We start from the raw sequence: 23,185 nt of genomic DNA, 5'->3' as shown, positions 1-23,185 counted from the left end.
AAAATTAAAAAGACTTTCTCCTTGTGGTCTGACAGCCTTGTGTCTCGGGTCTCTAGCTTCCCAACACCATGGTAGTGATGATGGAAATAGAGAACATTTCAAATCAAAATTAAATCAAAATGTATTTGTCACATACACGTGTTTAGCAGATGTTATTGCGGGTGTAGCAAAATGCTTGTGTTTCTAGCTCCAACAGTGCAGTAATACAGTGGCTTGCGAAAGTATTCATTTTTCCTATTTTATTGCCTTACAGCCTGGAATTGAAATAGATTTTTTGAAGGTTTGTATCATTTGATTTACACCATGCCTACCACTTTGAAGATGCAAAATATTTTTTATTGTGAAACAAACAAGAAATATGATTTAAAAAACAGAAAACTTGAGAGTGCAAAACTCTTCACCCCCCTAAAGTCAATACTTTGTAGAGTCACCTATTGCAGCAATTACAGCTGCAAGTCTCTTGGGGTATGTCTCTATAAGCTTGGCACATCTAGCCACTGGGATTTTTGCCCATTCTTCAAGGCAAAACTGCTCCAGCTCCTTCAAGTTGGATGGGTTCTGCTGGTGTAGAGCAATCTTTAAGTCATACTACAGATTCTCAATTGGATTGAGGTCTTGGCTTTGACTAGGTCATTCCAAGACATTTAAATTTCCCCTTAAACCACTCAAGTGGTTAGCAGTATGCTTAGAGTCATTTCCTGCTGGAAGATGAACCTCCGTCCCACTCTCAAATCTCTGGAAGACTGAAACATGTTTCCCTCAAGAATTTCCCTGTATTTAGCGCCATCCATCATTCCTTCATTCCTTCAATTCAGTCCCTGCCGATGAAAAACATCCCCACAGCATGATGCTGCCACCACCATGCTTCACTGTGGGGATGATGAGAGGTGTCGGGTTTGCGCCAGACATAGCATTTTCCTTGATGGCCCAAAAGCTAAATTCTAGTCTCATCTGACCAGAGTGCCTTCTTCCATATGTGTGGGGAGTCTCCCACATGCCTTTTGGTGAACACCAAACGTGTTTGCTTATTTTTTTCTTCAAGGAATGGCTTTTTTATGGAACGAACAAAGGATCTGATTCGTGAAAGTCGTATTCCTGGTTGTAATACTGGTAATGCTGGTGAGTTACCGCCGCTCTGATATCCAAAAGTTCTTCCCGGCTGGGCTAATAATGTAAGAAATAACACATAAAAAAATACTGCAAAGTTTCCTAAGAGCTAGAAGCACGGCAGCCATATCCGTCGGTGCCATTTTCATTTACACAGGTTTACATAAGGCCTTTGCATTGCAGAACTATATTTTCCCGGGTTGCCAGATTATATAAGGCCTTTGCATTGCAGAACACTATTTTCCCGGGTTGCCAGATTATTCCCAGAGGACATTACATTATTTCCTCCCACAAAGTTCACGGATCGTTAGCTGATCTCAGCATCTCTGTGGTGAACCAAGATGTCTGACTAGCTACAGTACGAAGCCTCAGTAGACCACACAGCAGAGCAGTTACTCATAGCTCTCACCGGCAGGCACCATCTTGTTTCCATAACAAACTACATTATGAACAGCCAGTCAGTCATTCATTCTGGACTATGTGATCAGAGACTAGCAACTGTAGACTGGTTGACCTCAGCTACCCTAGTGTTTTTCGATTCTCCTGACTCGGGTGAAAAAGCACTGCTGGAATTTAAGATGGAGCCTGTCGGGCAGGAACCAAACCACAGATGGTCGGGCCAAGTCAATGGGTAATGAGCGCAGTTGAATGCAGATGTTCATAACAAATATTTCTCGGCTCAGTCTGTCTGCGTGCTGTTTATTGTGCTCCCCTGTGCCGCAACAGCTCCTCCATTCATAATATAAGTTCCATTCAGTCTGCTGAGGTTAACACCTCACTCAGTAATTTGCACTCCTATCCAAGTACAACACTAAGGAGAATGGGGGTGATTAGGTTACACATGTACAGTAACAAAGGGTCTAAATGAGGCTTTGTACACTAGGTGGTAGAACTGTTAAATAATGAGGCTTTGTACACTAGGTGGTAGGACTGTTAAATAATGAGGCTTTGTACACTAGGTGGTAGTACTGTTAAATAATGAGGCTTTGTACACTAGGTGGTAGGACTGTTAAATAATGAGGCGTTGTACACTAGGTGGTAGGACTGTTAAATAATGAGGCTTTGTACACTAGGTGGTAGGACTGTTAAATAATGAGGCTTTGTACACTAGGTGGTAGGACTGTTAAATAATGAGGCTTTGTACACTAGGTGGTAGGACTGTTAAATAATGAGGCGTTGTACACTAGGTGGTAGGACTGTTAAATAATGAGGCTTTGTACACTAGGTGGTAGGACTGTTAAATAATGAGCCTTGTACACTAGGTGGTAGGACTGTTAAATAATGAGGCTTTGTACACTAGGTGGTAGGACTGTTAAATAATGAGGCTTTGTACACTAGGTGGTAGGACTGTTAAATAATGAGGCGTTGTACACTAGGTGGTAGGACTGTTAAATAATGAGGCTTTGTACACTAGGTGGTAGGACTGTTAAATAATGAGCCTTGTACACTAGGTGGTAGGACTGTTAAATATATGGTGTCTTACCACAGCTTTTTCATAATCGTCGGTCCGTCCGTCCGTCCGTCCGTCTGTGTGTGAAAAGGCCTGGGACATAAAACCACCAGACATTCCAGGTAACCGGATATTAAAAACCCTTGCACCCCCTAGAAAATAGTCCTCTGCTTTATGTGAAACTGTAGCCCGGCTGGCAGAGGTTCCTCTCTCTCTGTGCTGACCTATCAGAGCTGGGCACAGCTGGACTTGGCGATTCCAGAAAGAAACAACTTCCTTGTCCTCATTTTGGTAGCTGCAGTCACATGTTACAGATGGTTTTACAGTAGCCATGTGCATCTTAACATCCAATGTCTCCATCTCCCCTGAGCTCAGACGTTTCTCTTTTTCCAGGAGGGTAATGAGTCACGGTAACCCACTACAATGCTACTGTGGAAACTCCCTGCAATTCTCTTTGGTGCTCCCTACTTAATTTCCCTCCAGTTACGTAAATAATCTTCAAGTTTTATTTGTCACATGCACAAGTACAGTGAAATGCTTAACTTGCAAGCCCTACCCAACAGTGCAGTATTCAATATCAAAATATTATAACTAATGAAATAAATTAAATTAAAAAACACAAGACGTAAGAGAAGAAGCTATATACAGGGTCAGTGTTCAGTACCACAGAGAGGAAGCTATATACAGGGTCAGTGTTCAGTACCACTGAGAGGAAGCTATATACAGGGTCAGTGTGCAGTACCACAGAGAGGAAGCTATATACAGGGTCAGTGTGCAGTACCACAGAGAGGAAGCTATATACAGGGTCAGTGTGCAGTACCACAGAGAGGAAGCTATATACAGGGCCAGTGTTCAGTTCCCCAGAGAGGAAGCTATATACAGGGTCAGTGTGCAGTACCACAGAGAGGAAGCTATATACAGGGTCAGTGTTCAGTACCACAGAGAGGAAGCTATATACATGGTCAGTGTTCAGTTCCCCAGAGAGGAAGCTATATACAGGGTCAGTGTTCAGTACCACAGAGAGGAAGCTATATACAGGGTCAGTGTTCAGTACCACTGAGAGGAAGCTATATACAGGGTCAGTGTGCAGTACCACAGAGAGGAAGCTATATACATGGTCAGTGTTCAGTACCACAGAGAAGAAGCTATATACAGGGTCAGTGTGCAGTACCACAGAGAGGAAGCTATATACAGGGTCAGTGTTCAGTACCACAGAGAGGAAGCTATATACAGGGTCTGTGTTCAGTACCCCAGAGAGGAAGCTATATACAGGGTCAGTGTGCAGTACCACAGAGAGGAAGCTATATACAGGGTCAGTGTTCAGTACCACAGAGAGGAAGCTATATACAGGGTCAGTGTTCAGTACCCCAGAAAGGAAGCTATATACAGGGTCAGTGTGCAGTACCACAGAGAGGAAGCTATATACAGGGTCAGTGTGCAGTACCACAGAGAGGAAGCTATATACATGGTCAGTGTTCAGTACCACAGAGAAGAAGCTATATACAGGGTCAGTGTGCAGTACCACAGAGAGGAAGCTATATACAGGGTCAGTGTTCAGTACCACAGAGAGGAAGCTATATACAGGGTCTGTGTTCAGTACCCCAGAGAGGAAGCTATATACAGGGTCAGTGTGCAGTACCACAGAGAGGAAGCTATATACAGGGTCAGTGTTCAGTACCACAGAGAGGAAGCTATATACAGGGTCAGTGTTCAGTACCCCAGAAAGGAAGCTATATACAGGGTCAGTGTGCAGTACCACAGAGAGGAAGCTATATACAGGGTCAGTGTGCAGTACCACAGAGAGGAAGCTATATACAGGGTCAGTGTGCAGTACCACAGAGAGGAAGCTATATACAGGGCCAGTGTGCAGTACCCCAGAGAGGAAGCTATATACAGGGTCAGTGTGCAGTACCACAGAGAGGAAGCTATATACAGGGTCTGTGTTCAGTACCACAGAGAGGAAGCTATATACAGGGTCTGTGTTCAGTACCACAGAGAGGAAGCTATATACAGGGTCTGTGTTCAGTACCACAGAGAGGAAGCTATATACAGGGTCTGTGTTCAGTACCCCAGAGAGGAAGCTATATACAGGGTCTGTGTTCAGTACCACAGAGAGGAAGCTATATACAGGGTCTGTGTTCAGTACCACAGAGAGGAAGCTATATACAGGGTCTGTGTTCAGTACCACAGAGAGGAAGCTATATACAGGGTCAGTGTTCAGTACCCCAGAAAGGAAGCTATATACAGGGTCAGTGTGCAGTACCACAGAGAGGAAGCTATATACAGGGCCAGTGTGCAGTACCACAGAGAGGAAGCTATATACAGGGTCAGTGTGCAGTACCACAGAGAGGAAGCTATATACAGGGTCAGTGTTCAGTACCTCAGAGAGGAAGCTATATACAGGGCCAGTGTGCAGTACCACAGAGAGGAAGCTATATACAGGGTCAGTGTGCAGTACCACAGAGAGGAAGCTATATACAGGGTCAGTGTGCAGTACCACAGAAAGGAAGCTATATACAGGGTCAGTGTGCAGTACCACAGAGAGGAAGCTATATACAAGATCAGTGTTCAGTACCACTGAGGTAGAGTATTTAAGGTAGAGACGTGTGTTTTTTAAATGTATTTTTATTTAAGTGCAAGGAAACTAGCTAGACCCATTCAGCCTGTAACCGTCAGGTAGAAGTTCATGTTGCATAGCATGAACATTACAATCAGCTCAACACAGGTAAACTGACGTGAGGAGAACTATAGGAAAATAGAAGTGTTGGGACCAGTACCGCTGTGAAAAATAGGAATGTAGACTACCGCGTTACTAACGTTAGCTGTAGCTTGTGTCAGTGCATAGTGCAGTGGAAAGAGAGCTAACTATGGCCACATGATTTACTCAACCTTTTCCTGCAGTGTTCGCCACTGAATTAAATGCCTGGCATTGTCATCAGATCCTGTAACAGTTTGAACACAAGTCCTGGTATTTACTCGCTAGCCAACTAGGCTAATGTTAACTATGAATTTGTCGCTCAACAAGCAAGTAGGTAACCTTGTTACTGTCCGAACAGTTAGAACTTCTAGTCCTACTAAAGCACATACTAGCTAAAGGCACGGCAGGTAGCAGGCTGCACGTCTGTTTTCAAAGATGTAACGTTACGATTAAATTGTAGTGATTATTTTAAGGAGAACAAAAAAAGTATGTTAATTTAAACACCATCACAGAAGCTTTGCTATTTGCCATCTTCTATGTTGTTTACTTGAAGAGATCTAACTATCAAACCTCGCAGACTTCAGGAAACAGCAGAGGGAGCAGCCCCCTGTCCACATCGATGGGACAGTAATGGAGAAGGTGGAAAGTTTTAAGTTCCTCGACGTACACATCATGGACAAACTGAAATGGTCCACCCTCACAGACAGCGTTGTGAAGAAGGCGCAGCAGTGCCTCTTCAATCTCAGGAGGCTGAAGAAATTCGGCTTGTCACCAAAAACACTGACAAACCTTTACAGATGCACAATCGAGAGCATCCTGTCAGGCTGTATCACCGCCTGGTACGACAACTGCTCCGCCCACAACCGTAAGGCTCTCCAGAGGGTAGTGAGGTCTGCACAACGCATCACCGTAGGCAAACTACCTGCCCTCCAGGACACCTACACCACCCGATGTCACAGGAAGGCCAAAAAGATCAAGGACAACAACCACCCGAGCCACTGCCCGTTCACCCCGCTATCATCCAGGAGGCGAGGTCAGTACAGCGGGGACCGAGACACTGAAAAACAGCTTCTATCTCAAGGCCATCAGACTGTTAAACAGCCATCACTAACATTGAGTGGCTGCTGCCAACACACTGACTCATCTCTAGCCTCGTTAATAATGAAAAAATGTATGTAATAAATGTATCACTAGCCACTTTAAACAATGCCACTTTATGTAATGTTTACATACCCTACATTACTCATCTCATATGTATATACTGTACTCTATACCATCTACTGCATCTTGCCTATGCCGTCGGCCATCGCTCATTCATATATTTTTATGTACATATTCTTATTCATTCCTTTACACTTGTGTGTATAAGGTAGTTGTTGTGAAATTGTTAGGTTAGATTACTTGTTAGATATTACTGCATGGTCGGAACTAGAAGAACAAGCATTTCGCTACACTCACATTAACATCTGCTAACCATGTGTATGTGACAAATAAAATTTGATTTGATTTGGTATTTGCATATTATTCATTTTAAAAAGTCTTCAAGCTCTGTCAAGTTGGTTGTTGATCCTTGCTAGACAGCCATTTTCAAGTCTTGCCATAGATTTTCAAGCCGATTTAAGTCAACACTGTAACTAGGCCACTCAGGAACATTCAATGTCGTCTTGGTAACCAACTTATTATTATCCTGCTGAAAGGTGAATTTGTCTCCCAGTGTCTGTTGGGAAGTAGACTGAACCAGGTTTACCTCTAAGATTTTGCCTGTGCTTAGCTCAATTCCGTTTTTTTTTATCCTAAAAAACTCCCTTGTCCTTGCCGATGTTTTAAAGTCACCATTGGTCTGATTGTGAAATCCCTGAGCGGTTTCCTTCCTCTCTGGAAACTGAGTTAGGAAGGACGCCTGTGTCTTTGTAGTGACTGGGTGTATTGATACACCATCCAAAGTGTAATTAATAACTTCACCATGCTCAAAGGGGTGCCCTTCTTGGTGAGGCATTGGAAAACCTCCCTGGTCTTTGTGGTTGTATCTGTGTTTGAAATCCAGTGCGACCTTACAATTATCTGTATGTGAGGGGTACAGAGATAAGGTAGTCATTCAAAAATCATGTTAAACACAATCATTGCACACAGTAGTCCATGCAACTTATGTGACTTGTTAAGCAAATTTTTGCACCTCAACTTATTTAGGCATGTCATAACAAAGAGGTTGAATATTTATTGACTCAAGAAATTTCAGCTTTACGTTTTATATTAATTTTGAAAATAGTCTATAAACAAAGTTCTACTTTGACATAATGGGGTATTGCACAAAATCCAAATGTAATCCGTTTTGAATTCAGGCTGTAACACCACAACATGTGAATACTTTCTGAAGGCTCTGTATTCTGAAGGCTCTGTATTCTGAAGGCTCTGTATTCTGAAGGCTCTGTATTCTGAAGGCTCTGTATTCTGAAGGCTCTGTATTCTGAAGGTTCTGTATTCTGAAGGCTCTGTATTCTGAAGGCACTGTATTCTGAAGGCTCTGTATTCTGAAAGCTCTGTATTCTGAAGGCTCTGTATTCTGAAGACACTGTATTCCGAAGGCTCTGTATTCCGAAGGCTCTGTATTCCGAAGGCTCTGTATTCTGAAGGCTCTGTATTGATCAGCTGTTTTGTCGAAGCCGAAATGAGTATGACTTCCGGGCATTTCAAGTATACTCGATTTTTGAAATGTAACATACTATTAAACAATTTTTTCCCGCATACTCAAACGGCCTACTATTTAGGACGCAATTATGGGTATTTAGACACAGACAATGTATACTGTCAGCAGAAGGTTAGTTTGGACCGCAAAGCAGCGACAGCATACCCTTTCCTTTGGTCAAGTCCGTTTAACCCCTAGCAACTGAACCTCATTTCTCTCATATACAACACACAGTCCAGAAAACATTACTGTACATCTTTTATTGGTTCGTCTCGATGCTAGAGGGATGACTTCGGTGCAAAGCATTAGCCCACAAAGACTGATTGTGGTCAAACTTGAATCGCTATGAATTATGCCTTCAACTATGCCAAATAGATATACATTTTCACTTCTGTTTTGTTTCCAACAAATAGGGAATTAATTATATTTAATATTTGATGCACTTGCCCAAAACCTGCAGTCACTAATCTTGAATCATTTCTTGATGTTTATACCCACATTTCTGTCATGTCAATTCTTTCCAAATGTAGTGATGTAATTAATTTAACAAGAGAAAAACATATTTACATTCTCTCAAGGGCTCTAGTTGGGCGGAAGCTTGGCTGGCTGGTAAAGAAATTAGCAGAGAAAACGGTGCTTGTGTTGATACGCCTGATTAAACTTAATGAAAAGTTGACTCTGTTATTAATAAACGACCAAGAGGTTTCTCCAAATATGAATTATGCATCCCAGGAAAGTATTTCTGTTTTTGCTCCAGTAGAGGACTACGGCACAGAGAGGGTAGAAATGTCTTATTTCAGATGACCGTGGCTCCCTGCTGCCCCATCCATTCGTCAGGTAGCCTAGTGGTTAGAGCTTTGGGCCAGTAACTGAAAGGTTGCTAGATCATATCCCCGAGCTGACAAGGTACAAATCTGTCATTCTGCCCCAGCTGACTTGCCTAGTTAAATAAAAAATAAATACATCTGTCTCTTTTCATACCAATTGAACTTTAATTCCTGTAAAATAAAAAATAAATGTATGTATCAATCTGCTTCTTCACTGTCCCAGCTCAGTGTTATTAGAGCGAGGAGTGTTATTAGAGCGAGGAGTGTTCGTACTGAGTTTATGGTGAATAATGCCCTCCTCTTCTTGAAATATGGCTGAGGTACGCCACAAGTATGGTGTCAAAGATGAAGGCCATGGGAGTGATAACAGATTCAGGGCTCTGAAGGATTTTGCCAGATTTAGCTTGGCTTGCTGTTTGCATTGTAACATTGTAAAGCTTCTGTTTCCGTGATAGTCCTATCTAAATGGTGAAATCATATGAAGTGAAATAATATGGAGAGATATTAAGGCCAACAGAATTCAAATAATTTGTAAATGTATTTTCAGAAATTTCATTGGCACTAATACCACTCCATAAGATACAGCCTGAAAAGCAGGGACTAGTAGTGTGAAAATAGAGGCATTACCGCAGTAGTTAATTAAAAACACTCCTTGGTGTTCGGGGGCGACACCTCCCCAGAGTACAGTTTTAAGTCTAATTTTCATTTGTGAACATGACCCACTTAACCATTGCTGGTGGGATTAAAATTCTTGAGGTTCCCCTCCCTAGTACTGTAGGTAATGACTGAATGCTATGTGTGTGTGTGACTCACTACACCTAACAGTAGATCTATCTCAAATCCAAACCATCTATCTACTCCTGTGTGGTAGAAAGCAGTGGCTCGGTGTCATCTCAGCAAATCTCTCTTGTAGTTGCATTAGCATGTATGCTAACTCAGGGCTGAGTCTCTATGAATGTTGCTCATTCATTCCCACATAAGTGCTGTAGGCCTTTGATCAAGGCTAGGGCACTAGGCGCTTCGCTGGGCTCTAGGCTAATACCCGTGTTGACTCACCTCTAAGCCTGCTGCTAACAGACAGGCTTTGTGCTTACAGGAGGCCATCGCTCACCTGCCTGTGTGTCCTCACTCAGCTGAACACGCTAACGTTTACCTAGCCAGCTTGCTCCTTTTTTCATGTTTTTCAAACCGCCCGTGGCTGACATCACCCCCAAAAACATGTCTGTCACTCAAAAAGCGGGACGCTGAAGTCACTGGCGACAAGCCTTTTGATCTCGTGAATTACTTCCAGGTAAATTACGCTCTTTTCAAAGTGAACACAAAACAAAGTCCCGTCATAGACCGATGCTAACATCGTTGAGGTGTGACAAGCATTTCGCTACACCCGCAATAACATCTGCTAAATATGTGTATGTGAACAATAACATTAGATTTGATTTGACATACTCCTGAAAGAGAAGCATTGTTTAACGTGGTGTAGCAAAACCACAAAACCATAGAGGATACAGTACAATGAGGTTAAGAGTGACTGGCTTTGTTGAATTTCCTGTGTGTGCGACCAATGACAGCAACGATCTCTGATGAGCCTGAGAGTTATTCCTGGCCCTACCTGTACCCCTACCACAGATTCCATCTGGCCCTACCTGTACCCCAACCACAGAATCCATCTGGCCCTACCTGTACCCCTACCACAGAATCCATCTTGCCCTACCTGTACCCCTACCACAGAATCCATCTGGCCCTACCTGTACCCCTACCACAGAATCCATCTGGCCCTACCTGTATCCCTACCACATATTCCATCTGGCCCTACCTGTACCCCTACCACAGAATCCATCTGGCCCTACCTGTACCCCTACCACAGAATCCATCTGGCCCTACCTGTACCCCTACCGCAGATTCCATCTGGCCCTACCTGTACCCCTACCGCAGATTCCATCTGGCCCTACCTGTACCCTTACCGCAGATTCCATCTGGCCCTACCTGTACCCTACCACAGATTCCATCTGGCCCCACCTGTACTGGCCCCACCTGTACCCTACCAAGAATGTCATATCAGACTGGGATTAAAGGGATAGCGCAAGAGTTCAGGCTATGCTCAAACCCTACTCCGAGGGTTTAATCATAGCCTACACACAGATCACTCTGCTCTGCCACATCTGGTCTCTTGGCTATCAGCTCCCGCTCGTCAGCTCCCGCTCGTCAGCTCCCGCTCGTCAGCTCCCGCTCGTCAGCTTCCGCTCGTCAGCTCCCGCTCAGCCCAGTCAAACCTATTCTCTGTCCTGGCACCCCAATGGTGGAAGGATCTTCTCCCTGACACTAGGACAGCAGAGTCCCTGCCCATCTTCCCAAAAACATCTGTAGCCCTATCTATTCAAAGAGTATCTTAAACAAGAAATCTGTCTTATCCTTTCCCCGCATAAAAAAAACATAAAATAATAAAATAAAGCTTGCACTTGTCTTTTCTTACTACCAGTGACTTTGATGCTAACTTCTTTATTGAGGAAAAATGTCCTTTACTACGACTATGATATGTGGTTGTCTCACCTAGCTATCTTAAGATGAATGCACTAAGTGTAACTGGGCTCCCTAGTGGCGCAGTGGTCTAAGGCACTGCATCTCAGTGGTCTAAGTCACTGCATCTCAGTGGTCTAAGTCACTGCATCTCAGTGGTCTAAGTCACTGCATCTCAGTGGTCTAATGCACTGCATCTCAGTGGTCTAAGGCACCGCATCTCAGTGGTCTCAGGCACCGCATCTCAGTGGTCTCAGGCACCGCATCTCAGTGGTCTCAGGCACCGCATCTCAGTGGTCTAAGGCACTGCATCTCAGTGGTCTAATGCACTGCATCTCAGTGGTCTAATGCACTGCATCTCAGTGGTCTAAGGCACTGCATCTCAGTGGTCTAAGTCACTGCATCTCAGAGGTCTAAGGCACCGCATCTCAGTGGTCTCAGGCACCGCATCTCAGTGGTCTCAGGCACCGCATCTCAGTGGTCTAATGCACTGCATCTCAGTGGTCTCAGGCACTGCATCTCAGTGGTCTAATGCACTGCATCTCAGTGGTCTCAGGCACCGCATCTCAGTGGTCTAATGCACCGCATCTCAGAGGTCTAAGTCACTGCATCTCAGAGGTCTAAGGCACTGCATCTCAGTGGTCTCAGGCACCGCATCTCAGTGGTCTCAGGCACTGCATCTCAGTGGTCTAATGCACTGCATCTCAGTGGTCTAATGCACTGCATCTCAGTGGTCTAAGGCACTGCATCTCAGTGGTCTAAGTCACTGCATCTCAGTGGTCTAATGCACCGCATCTCAGTGGTCTAATGCACCGCATCTCAGTGGTCTAAGTCACTGCATCTCAGTGGTCTAATGCACTGCATCTCAGTGGTCTAATGCACTGCATCTCAGTGGTCTAAGGCACTGCATCTCAGTGGTCTAAGGCACTGCATCTCAGTGGTCTAATGCACCGCATCTCAGTGGTCTCAGTCACCGCATTTCAGTGGTCTAATGCACCGCATCTCAGTGGTCTCAGTCACTGCATCTCAGTGGTCTCAGTCACCGCATCTCAGTGGTCTAATGCACCGCATCTCAGTGGTCTAAGGCACTGCATCTCAGTGGTCTAATGCACCGCATCTCAGTGGTCTAATGCACTGCATCTCAGTGGTCTAATGCACCGCATCTCAGTGGTCTAAGTCACTGCATCTCAGTGGTCTAATGCACCGCATCTCAGTGGTCTCAGGCACCGCATCTCAGTGGTCTAAGGCACTGCATCTCAGTGGTCTAATGCACTGCATCTCAGTGGTCTAATGCACTGCATCTCAGAGGTCTAAGTCACTGCATCTCAGAGGTCTAAGGCACTGCATCTCAGTGGTCTAATGCACCGCATCTCAGTGGTCTCAGGCACCGCATCTCAGTGGTCTAATGCACTGCATCTCAGTGGTCTAATGCACTGCATCTCAGAGGTCTAAGTCACTGCATCTCAGAGGTCTAAGGCACTGCATCTCAGTGGTCTAATGCACCGCATCTCAGTGGTCTCAGGCACTGCATCTCAGTGGTCTAATGCACTGCATCTCAGAGGTCTAAGTCACTGCATCTCAGAGGTCTAAGGCACTGCATCTCAGTGGTCTAATGCACTACATCTCAGTGGTCTAATGCACCTCATCTCAGTGGTCTCAGGCACCGCATCTCAGTGGTCTAAGGCACTGCATCTCAGTGGTCTAAGGCACTGCATCTCAGTGGTCTAAGGCACTGCATCTCAGTGGTCTAAGGCACTGCATCTCAGTGGTCTAAGGCACTGCATCTCAGTGGTCTAAGGCACTGCATCTCAGTGGTCTAATGCACCGCATCTCAGTGGTCTCAGGCACCGCATCTCAGTGGTCTAAGGCACTGCATCTCAGTGGTCTAAGGCACTGCATCTCAGTGGTCTAAGTCACTGCATCTCAGTGGTCTAAGGCACTGCATCTCAGTGGTCTAATGCACCGCATCTCAGTGGTCTAATGCACCGCATCTCAGTGGTCTAAGTCACTGCATCTCAGTGGTCTAAGTCACTGCATCTCAGTGGTCTAATGCACTGCATCTCAGTGGTCTAAGGCACTGCATCTCAGTGGTCTAAGTCACTGCATCTCAGTGGTCTAAGGCACTGCATCTCAGTGGTCTAATGCACCGCATCTCAGTGGTCTAATGCACCGCATCTCAGTGGTCTAAGTCACTGCATCTCAGTGGTCTAATGCACTGCATCTCAGTGGTCTAATGCACTGCATCTCAGTGGTCTAAGGCACTGCATCTCAGTGGTCTAAGGCACTGCATCTCAGTGGTCTAATGCACCGCATCTCAGTGGTCTCAGTCACCGCATCTCAGTGGTCTCAGTCACTGCATCTCAGTGGTCTAATGCACTGCATCTCAGTGGTCTAATGCACCGCATCTCAGTGGTCTCAGTCACTGCATCTCAGTGGTCTAATGCACCGCATCTCAGTGGTCTCAGTCACCGCATCTCAGTGGTCTAAGTCACTGCATCTCAGTGGTCTAATGCACCGCATCTCAGTGGTCTCAGTCACCGCATCTCAGTGGTCTAATGCACCGCATCTCAGTGGTCTCAGTCACTGCATCTCAGTGGTCTAATGCACCGCATCTCAGTGGTCTAAGTCACCGCATCTCAGTGGTCTAATGCACCGCATCTCAGTGGTCTAAGTCACCGCATCTCAGTGGTCTAATGCACCGCATCTCAGTGGTCTCAGTCACCGCATCTCAGTGGTCTAATGCACTGCATCTCAGTGGTCTCAGGCACCGCATCTCAGTGGTCTAAGTCACTGCATCTCAGTGGTCTCAGGCACCGCATCTCAGTGGTCTAATGCACCGCATCTCAGTGGTCTAAGTCACCGCATCTCAGTGGTCTAATGCACCGCATCTCAGTGGTCTCAGTCACCGCATCTCAGTGGTCTAATGCACTGCATCTCAGTGGTCTCAGGCACCGCATCTCAGTGGTCTAAGGCACTGCATCTCAGTGGTCTAAGGCACTGCATCTCAGTGGTCTAAGTCACTGCATCTCAGTGGTCTAATGCACTGCATCTCAGTGGTCTAATGCACTGCATCTCAGAGGTCTAAGTCACTGCATCTCAGAGGTCTAATGCACCGCATCTCAGTGGTCTAATGCACTGCATCTCAGAGGTCTAAGGCACTGCATCTCAGTGAACAGGTGATAGTTCTATCAGGTCGTTGGTCTCTGTTCCATGACACCAGTAAACAGGTGATAGTTCTATCAGGTCGTTGGTCTCTGTTCCATGACACCAGTAAACAGGTGATAGTACTATCAGGTCGTTGGTCTCTGTTCCATGACACCAGTAAACAGGTGATAGTTCTATCAGGTCGTTGGTCTCTGTTCCATGACACCAGTAAACAGGTGATAGTACTATCAGGTCGTTGGTCTCTGTTCCATGACACCAGTAAACAGGTGATAGTTCTATCAGGTCGTTGGCCTCTGTTCCATGACACCAGTAAACAGGTGATAGTTCTATCAGGTCGTTGGCCTCTGTTCCATGACACCAGTAAACAGGTGATAGTTCTATCAGGTCGTTGGCCTCTGTTCCATGACACCAGTAAACAGGTGATAGTACTATCAGGTCGTTGGTCTCTGTTCCATGACACCAGTAAACAGGTGATAGTACTATCAGGTCGTTGGTCTCTGTTCCATGACACCAGTAAACAGGTGATAGTACTATCAGGTCGTTGGTCTCTGTTCCATGACACCAGTAAACAGGTGATAGTACTATCAGGTCGTTGGTACTATCAGGTCGTTCTCCCTCCTAACGGGGACCATGTGTGGTGGTGAGTGAGTGAGTGCAGTCCTCTTCTTGAAACTGGGGTAGAATTGTAATCCTTTTTCTTTAACGTGAGTCCATTGAAGGGGAAAGTAATTGTGTGAAATAAAAGCATGCATGACTTGCCAGAGAAAAGGGAGTAGGTTGGTCGGCAGGTAGCCTGACAGATTTTTACCATGTCAGCTCAGGGATTTGATCCAGCAACCTTTCGGTTACTGTAACCCTGAACAAGGCAGTTAACCCACTGTTCCCTGGTAGGCCGTCATTGTAAATAAGATATTTGTTCTTAACTGGCTTGCCTAGTTAAATAATCAAAAATAAAATAGTCTGTGCAGTGAATTTTCAGACCAGTTTCTAATCAATAAAAATATTCATGATGAATTAATCATGAATAGACACTTCATCAAGTCTTCCTATGTATTAATGCACTATTCATGTGATCTAATGGTATTTATTTGAGTTTCAGAGGGGGGTTTCCAGGGCCAGATGGACCTGACGGAGCTGATCGGCGTTCCTCTCCCCCCCTCCGTCTCCTTCGTCACAGGCTTTGAAGGCTACCCGGCCTACAGTTTCGGGCCCGATGCCAACGTGGGCCGCCTCACCAAGTCCTTCATCCCTGACCCCTTCTACCGTGACTTCACCGTGATCGTCACCGCCAAGCCCACCACGCGGCACGGCGGGGTCCTCTTCGCCATCACCGACGCCTACCAACGGGTAGTGCAGCTGGGCGTGGCGTTGAGCCCCGTGGAGGACGGGTCTCAGCAGGTGCTCCTCTACTACACTGACCCGGAGGTCGGGAGCACCCAGGAGGCAGCGAGCTTCAAACTGGCTGACCTGACGGGGAGGTGGGCCCGCTTCACACTGACGGTGCAGGGGACAGAGGTGCGTCTCTACATGGACTGTGAGGAGTATCACCGCGTGGCCTTCCAGAGGAGCCCGGAGCCCCTCACCTTCGAGGCCAGCTCGGGCGTCTTCGTGGGCAACGCAGGTGGTACGGGACTGGACAGGTTTGTGGTGAGTTGACGGTTTTTTGTTTTTATCTGCTTGTGTTGTTTGTTTGTGTGTGTGTGTGTGGGGGGGGGCAGGTTCCGCTCAGCCCAGTCCTGGCACCCCAATGGTAGAACCAGCTTCCCCCTGAAGCTAGGACAGCAGAGTCCCTGCCCATCTTTTGGAAACGTCTGAAACCCTACCTCTTCAAAGAGTATCTTAAATAATCCCACAGCACCCCACCTTCGCACCCTCACCTCAGCCCGAGAGGTGCATTATATATTTGTCCATTTTCTCTTAATCTAAACCAGTCCTGGTCCTGGAGGGCCAAAACACTTCAGTTTTTAGTGTTCTACCTGGTATTTAATTGCACTCACCTGGTGTCCCAGGGCTACCCAGTCCTGGTCCTGGAGGGCCGATAAAACTTCTGGTTTTCATCCTCTCCTGACAAGCAAAACATTTTGGAAGTATGTCAACAATCGACTAATGAAACAAATACTAAAAGAGCATCTTTGGGTGGAATTCTGCTTTAACTAGTTTTCAGTCACACTGTGTATGTGTGACTCACTGGGGTTTGAACCCAGGTTTTCTGCGAGCCACAAGGCAGTGTTATCCTATTGACCTAAAGCCTAGGCATTACCCTGCAGTATATTTCACCCATAGATATTAAATGCTACTTCCACTCCACCCTACTAGAGCCCTGCATAGGCATGAATTTTAAGCCCGAGCCCTACCTGTGACCGTTACGTTCAGGCCCTACCCTACCCAGGCCCGATTGCTTCTGCCAAATTTAAGGCCCGGCCCTGCCCAAAATCCGAAATAACCTCCTCCATTAGTAAATCCATTAGCTGCTCCTCTCTGTCTGTCACTCGCTCCCTTCACGCTGTTCACTCTGCATGCGCTCTAGTGAAGCCCGAGCCCTGCCCGTACTCTAGTTATTGATGAAAAAACAGCCCCTACCCGGCCTTTAACCTCGATGTACAATATCGGGGCCAGTCGAGCAAGTAGCAGAGCTCTACACCCTACCACTACTACTTAGATGTTGTACTAATCTAAACAGAATGGGATTAACTAATAAAGAATTGCCTGTCTCAGTTTTTAAGTGCACCAAAAAGCTATTGCCAAGCAGCTGTTTCCTTCTCATAAAGTTTCATTGGAGCAATGGGTTGGTAGATTCAGTGAAATACAGTTAACTTAGTCTGGAGGAGCAGGAAACTCTCTGTTCTCCCCGCCTGTTTCAACCAGCACCTGCCTATCTCTTCTCACTTACCACCCGGGATCAAAACAGACCTCTCACTGGTCAGGGAGAAATCTAAATGTCACTCTTTGTGTTCATTGCCCCCTCTTTCTTTCATCTGCCACTCTCCTTCTCCTGTCTCCCTCCTCTCACTCTCTCATTAATGTCTGTCTGACTTTGTTTTCGTCTCTGTCTGTAGCTCTTTTTCTCTCTCTCCCCCTCTCGATCCCCCCCCTCTCTCTCGCTCTCTCTCTTTCTCTGTGTATCAATGTGTGTTGGAGGCATGGCAGTGAGGCCTCCAGGTGGTATTGTGTTTGTGTTGGAATCTGACATCCTGTTTCTTCCCCTGTGAGGAACACTAACAAACAGACGCAGCAGCAGTGGTGTTCCTGAAAGCACCTCACACTGCGTTATGGAAAAATGGCCATATTGATCTCAGAGGTCTAAAGTCCTAATCGCAGTGGTAGAGGCGTCAATACAGACCCGGGTTCGATCCCACAATTGGCCCAGCGTCGTCCTGGTTCGGGGATGGTTTGGCATCCCGGGATGTCCTTGTCCCATCGCGCTCTAGCGACTCTTTGTGGCGGACCGGACGCATGCACGCTAACTTCGGTCGCCAGCTGTACGGTGTTTCATCCTACCGGGTTAAGCGAGCAGTGTGTCAAGAAGCAGCCTCTCCCGAGTACGTACGGGAGTTGCAGCAATGGGACAAGACTGTAACTACCAATTGGGGAGAAAAAGGGGGTAAAAATGACCAAATAATATTGATCTCAGAAAAGCTCATAAAACGTTGATGGAATCAGAGCTGTTGCATGGAAACATTTGCTGTTTACCTTCAATCTCTCTTTACACCATCAGATGAACTTGATTTAGTTTACTCAGCCTCTCTTCTCCCTCCTCTCCCCTTCTGTCTTCTCCCTCCCCTCCCCTTCTGTCTTCTCCCTCCCCTCTTCTCCCTCCTCTTCCCTTCTGTCTTCTCCCTCCTCTCCTCTCCTCTCCCCTTCTGTCTTCTCCCTCCCCTCCTCTCCTCTCCCCTTCTGTCTTCTCCTTCCCCTCCTCTCCTCTCCCCTTCTGTCTTCTCCTTCCCCTCCTCTCCTCTCCCCTTCTGTCTTCTCCCTCCTCTCCTCTCCCCTTCTGTCTTCTCCCTCCCCTCCTCTCCTCTCCCCTTCTGTCTTCTCCTTCCCCTCCTCTCCTCTCCCCTTCTGTCTTCTCCTTCCCCTCCTCTCCTCTCCCCTTCTGTCTTCTCCTTCCCCTCCTCTCCTCTCCCCTTCTGTCTTCTCCCTCCTCTCCTCTCCCCTTCTGTCTTCTCCCTCCCCTCCTCTCCTCTCCACTTGTTTCATGAAAGATGTGTTGGATTGAAAACAGGTGTTTGTCCTCTGGATAGACCCATAAACAGATTAGTCAAACATGCCATGTGCCATTTGCGACCCTCCTGACAGTCATTGTTAGTGTGATCTATGAGGTTAGTGAGATCTATGAGGTTAGTGAGATCTATGATGTTAGTGTGATCTATGTTAGTGAGATCTATGAGGTTAGTGAGATCTATGAGGTTAGTGTGATCTATGTTAGTGAGATCTATGAGGTTAGTGTGATCTTTGTTATTGAGATCTATGAGGTTAGTGGGATCTATGAGGTTAATGGGATCTATGAGGTTAGTGAGATCTATGAGGTTAGTGAGATCTATGATGTTAGTGTGATCTATGTTAGTGAGATCTATGAGGTTAGTGAGATCTATGAGGTTAGTGTGATCTATGTTAGTGAGATCTATGAGGTTAGTGTGATCTTTGTTATTGAGATCTATGAGGTTAGTGAGATCTATGAGGTTAGTGTGATCTATGTTAGTGAGATCTATGAGGTTAGTGAGATCTATGAGGTTAGTGAGATCTATGTGGTTAGTGGGATCTATGAGGTTAGTGAGATCTATGAGGTTAGTGAGATCTATGAGGTTAGTGAGATCTATGAGGTTAGTGAGATCTATGAGGTTAATGTGATATATGAGGTTAGTGAGATCTATGAGGTTAGTGAGATCTATGAGGTTAATGTGATATATGAGGTTAATGGGATCTATGAGGTTAGTGAGATCTATGAGGTTAGTGAGATCTATGATGTTAGTGTGATCTATGTTAGTGAGATCTATGAGGTTAGTGAGATCTATGAGGTTAGTGTGATCTATGTTAGTGAGATCTATGAGGTTAGTGTGATCTTTGTTATTGAGATCTATGAGGTTAGTGAGATCTATGAGGTTAGTGTGATCTATGTTAGTGAGATCTATGAGGTTAGTGAGATCTATGAGGTTAGTGAGATCTATGTGGTTAGTGGGATCTATGAGGTTAGTGAGATCTATGAGGTTAGTGAGATCTATGAGGTTAGTGAGATCTATGAGGTTAGTGAGATCTATGAGGTTAATGTGATATATGAGGTTAGTGAGATCTATGAGGTTAGTGAGATCTATGAGGTTAATGTGATATATGAGGTTAGTGAGATCTATGAGGTTAGTGAGATCTATGTGGTTAGTGAGATCTATGTGGTTAGTGCGATCTATGAGGTTAGTGGGATCTATGTTAGTGAGATCTATGAGGTTAGTGAGATCTATGTGGTTAGTGAGATCTATGTGGTTAGTGAGATCTATGAGGTTAGTGAGATCTATGAGGTTAGTGAGATCTATGAGGTTAGTGAGATCTATGTTCTGTTATAGCAGTTTAAAGGCTGCTGTCTTGAAGAGTTTTTGTCAGATTGAGGTAACTGTTACCAGATTGAGGTACATGTTACCAGATTGAGGTACCTGTTACTAGATTGAGGTACCTGTTACCAGATTGAGGTACCTGTTACCAGATTGAGGTACATGTTACCAGATTGAGGTACCTGTTACTAGATTGAGGTACCTGTTACCAGATTGAGGTACCTGTTACCAGATTGAGGTACCTGTTACCAGATTGAGGTACCTGTTACTAGATTGAGGTACCTGTTACCAGATTGAGGTACCTGTTACCAAATTGAGGTACCTGTTACCAGATTGAGGTACCTGTTACTAGATTGAGGTACCTGTTACTAGATTGAGGTACCTGTTACCCGATTGAGGTACCTGTTACCCGATTGAGGTACCTGTTACCAAATTGAGGTACCTGTTACCAAATTGAGGTACCTGTTACCAGATTGAGGTACCTGTTACTAGATTGAGGTACCTGTTACCAGATTGAGGTACCTGTTACCAGATTGAGGTACCTGTTACTAGATTGAGGTACCTGTTACCAGATTGAGGTACCTGTTACTAGATTGAGGTACCTGTTACCAGATTGAGGTACCTGTTACCAGATTGAGGTACCAGTTACCAGATTGAGGTACCTGTTACTAGATTGAGGTACCTGTTACCAGATTGAGGTACCTGTTCGCCATACTTGAGATATTTCCATTTCACTAAAAGGTTGTGTTGATTTGATTTGAGAGCTGGCAAATCAAATCAGGTCATGCATTTACTGTGACCTAACCTCTCTCTCTCTCTCTCTCTCTCTCTCTCTCTCTCTCTCTCTCTCGCTCTCGCTCTCGCTCTCGCTCTCGCTCTCGCTCTCGCTCTCGCTCTCTCTCTCTCTCTCGCTCTCTCTCTCTCTCTCTCTCTCGTACTGATAGTGTTTATACTAGTGTTAATGTGCCCTAACCTCTCTCCAGGGTTGTATCCAGCAGCTGGTTCTGAAGGGATACCCCACAGCCCAAGATGACCTGTGTGAAGAGGACGACCCTCTATGTCGAGCTGTCTCTCCCAATACTACCTCTCGCCTCTCTCTCTCACTCTCGCGCCCTCTCTCGCTCGCGCCTCGCTCGAGCCTCGCTCTCTCTCTCTCGCACTCGCTCTCTCTCGATAGCGCTCTCGCTCGCGCCTCGCTCGTACTGATAGTGTTTATACTAGTGTTAATGTGCCCTAACCTCTCTCCAGGGTTGTATCCAGCAGCTGGTTCTGAAGGGATACCCCACAGCCCAAGATGACCTGTGTGAAGAGGACGACCCTTATGTGAGTGTTTCCCAATACTACATCTGGCCTTCTGTTCACTTGAGCCCTAATGGGTAGGACTGGGTGAGACTGGGTATGACTGGATAGGACTGGGTGAGACTGGATAGGATTAGGTAGGACTGGGTGGGACTGGGTATGACTGGATAGGATTAGGTAGGACTGGGTGAGACTGGATAGGATTAGGTAGGACTGGGTGGGACAGGGTAGGACTGGGTGAGACTGGATAGGATTAGGTAGGACTGGGTGGGACAGGGTAGGACTGGGTGAGACTGGGTAGGACTGGATAGGATTAGGTAGGACTGGGTGGGACTGGGTAGGACTGGGTATGACTGGATAGGATTAGGTAGGACTGGGTGAGACTGGATAGGATTATGTAGGACTGGGTGAGACTGGATAGGATTAGGTAGGACTGGGTAGGACTAGGTGGGACAGGGTGGGACTGGGTAGGGTTAGGTAGGACTGGGTGAGACTGGATAGGACTGGGTAGGACTGGATGAGACTGGGTAGGGTTAGGTAGGACTGGGTGAGACTGGGTAGGACTGGGTATGACTGGATAGGATTAGGTAGGACTGGGTAAGACTGGGTGGGACTGGGTGGTACTGGGTAAGACTGGATAGGATTAGGTAGGACTGGGTGAGACTGGGTGGGACTGGGTAGGATTAGGTAGGACTGGGTAAGACTGGGTGGGACTGGGTAGGACTGGGTATGACTGGATAGGATTAGGTAGGACTGGGTGAGACTGGGTAGGACTGGGTGGGACTGGGTGGGACTGGGTAGGATTAGGTAGGACTGGGTGAGACTGGATAGGACTGGGTGGGACTGGGTGGGACTGGGTAGGACTGAGTGGGACAGGGTGGGACTGGGTGGGACTGGGTAGGGTTAGGTAGGACTGGGTGGGACTGGGTGAGACTGGGTAGGATTAGGTAGGACTGGGTGAGACTGGATAGGACTGGGTAGGACTGGGTGGGACTGGGTAGGACTGAGTGGGACAGGGTGGGACTGGGTGGGACTGGGTAGGGTTAGGTAGGACTGGGTGAGACTGGATAGGACTGGGTGGGACTGGGTAGGACTGGGTGAGACTGGGTAGGGTTAGGTAGGACTGGGTGAGACTGGGTAGGACTGGGTATGACTGGATAGGATTAGGTAGGACTGGGTAAGACTGGGTGGGACTGGATAGGATTAGGTAGGACTGGGTGAGACTGGGTAGGACTGGGTGGGACTGGGTAGGATTAGGTAGGACTGGGTAAGACTGGGTAGGACTGGGTAGGACTGGGTATGACTGGATAGGATTAGGTAGGACTGGGTGAGACTGGGTAGGACTGGGTGGGACTGGGTAGGATTAGGTAGGACTGGGTGAGACTGGGTGAGACTGGGTGGGACTGGGTAGGATTAGGTAGGACTGGGTGAGACTGGGTAGGACTGGGTGAGACTGGATAGGATTAGGTAGGACTGGGTAAGACTGGGTGGGACTGGGTGGGACTGGGTAAGACTGGGTATGACTGGGTATGACTGGGTAGGACTGGGTGGGACTGGGTAGGACTAGGTAAGACTGGGTAGGACTGGGTAGGACTGGATATGACTGGATGGGACTGGGTAGGACTGGGTATGACTGGATAGGATTAGGTAGGACTGGGTAAGACTGGGTGGTACTGGGTAAGACTGGATAGGATTAGGTAGGACTGGGTGAGACTGGGTAGGACTGGGTGGGACTGGGTGGGACTGGGTAGGATTAGGTAGGACTGGGTAAGACTGGGTGGGACTGGGTAGGACTGGGTAGGACTGGGTATGACTGGATAGGATTAGGTAGGACTGGGTGAGACTGGGTAGGACTGGGTGGGACTGGGTGGGACTGGGTAGGATTAGGTAGGACTGGGTGAGACT

General features: G+C 46.6%; 1 protein-coding gene across 1 annotated transcript in view; it reads left to right on the top strand.

Annotated features, from left to right (window-relative positions):
* Positions 1–23,185, top strand: part of LOC139583299 (collagen alpha-1(XV) chain-like) — a 111,530-nt gene that overhangs the window by 25,449 nt on the left and 62,896 nt on the right. Inside the window, exons 3-4 of the mRNA XM_071414208.1 lie at positions 15,544–16,091; positions 21,230–21,304. Coding sequence (XP_071270309.1) covers positions 15,544–16,091; positions 21,230–21,304 — 623 coding nt within the window. The remainder of the gene's footprint in view (positions 1–15,543; positions 16,092–21,229; positions 21,305–23,185) is intronic.

Source organism: Salvelinus alpinus, chromosome 8 (assembly GCF_045679555.1).
Source record: "Salvelinus alpinus chromosome 8, SLU_Salpinus.1, whole genome shotgun sequence".
Classification (NCBI taxonomy): Eukaryota; Metazoa; Chordata; class Actinopteri; order Salmoniformes; family Salmonidae; genus Salvelinus; species Salvelinus alpinus.
The sequence above is the reverse complement of the archived record's forward strand: the minus strand, read 5'-3'. Positions and strand labels throughout refer to the sequence as shown.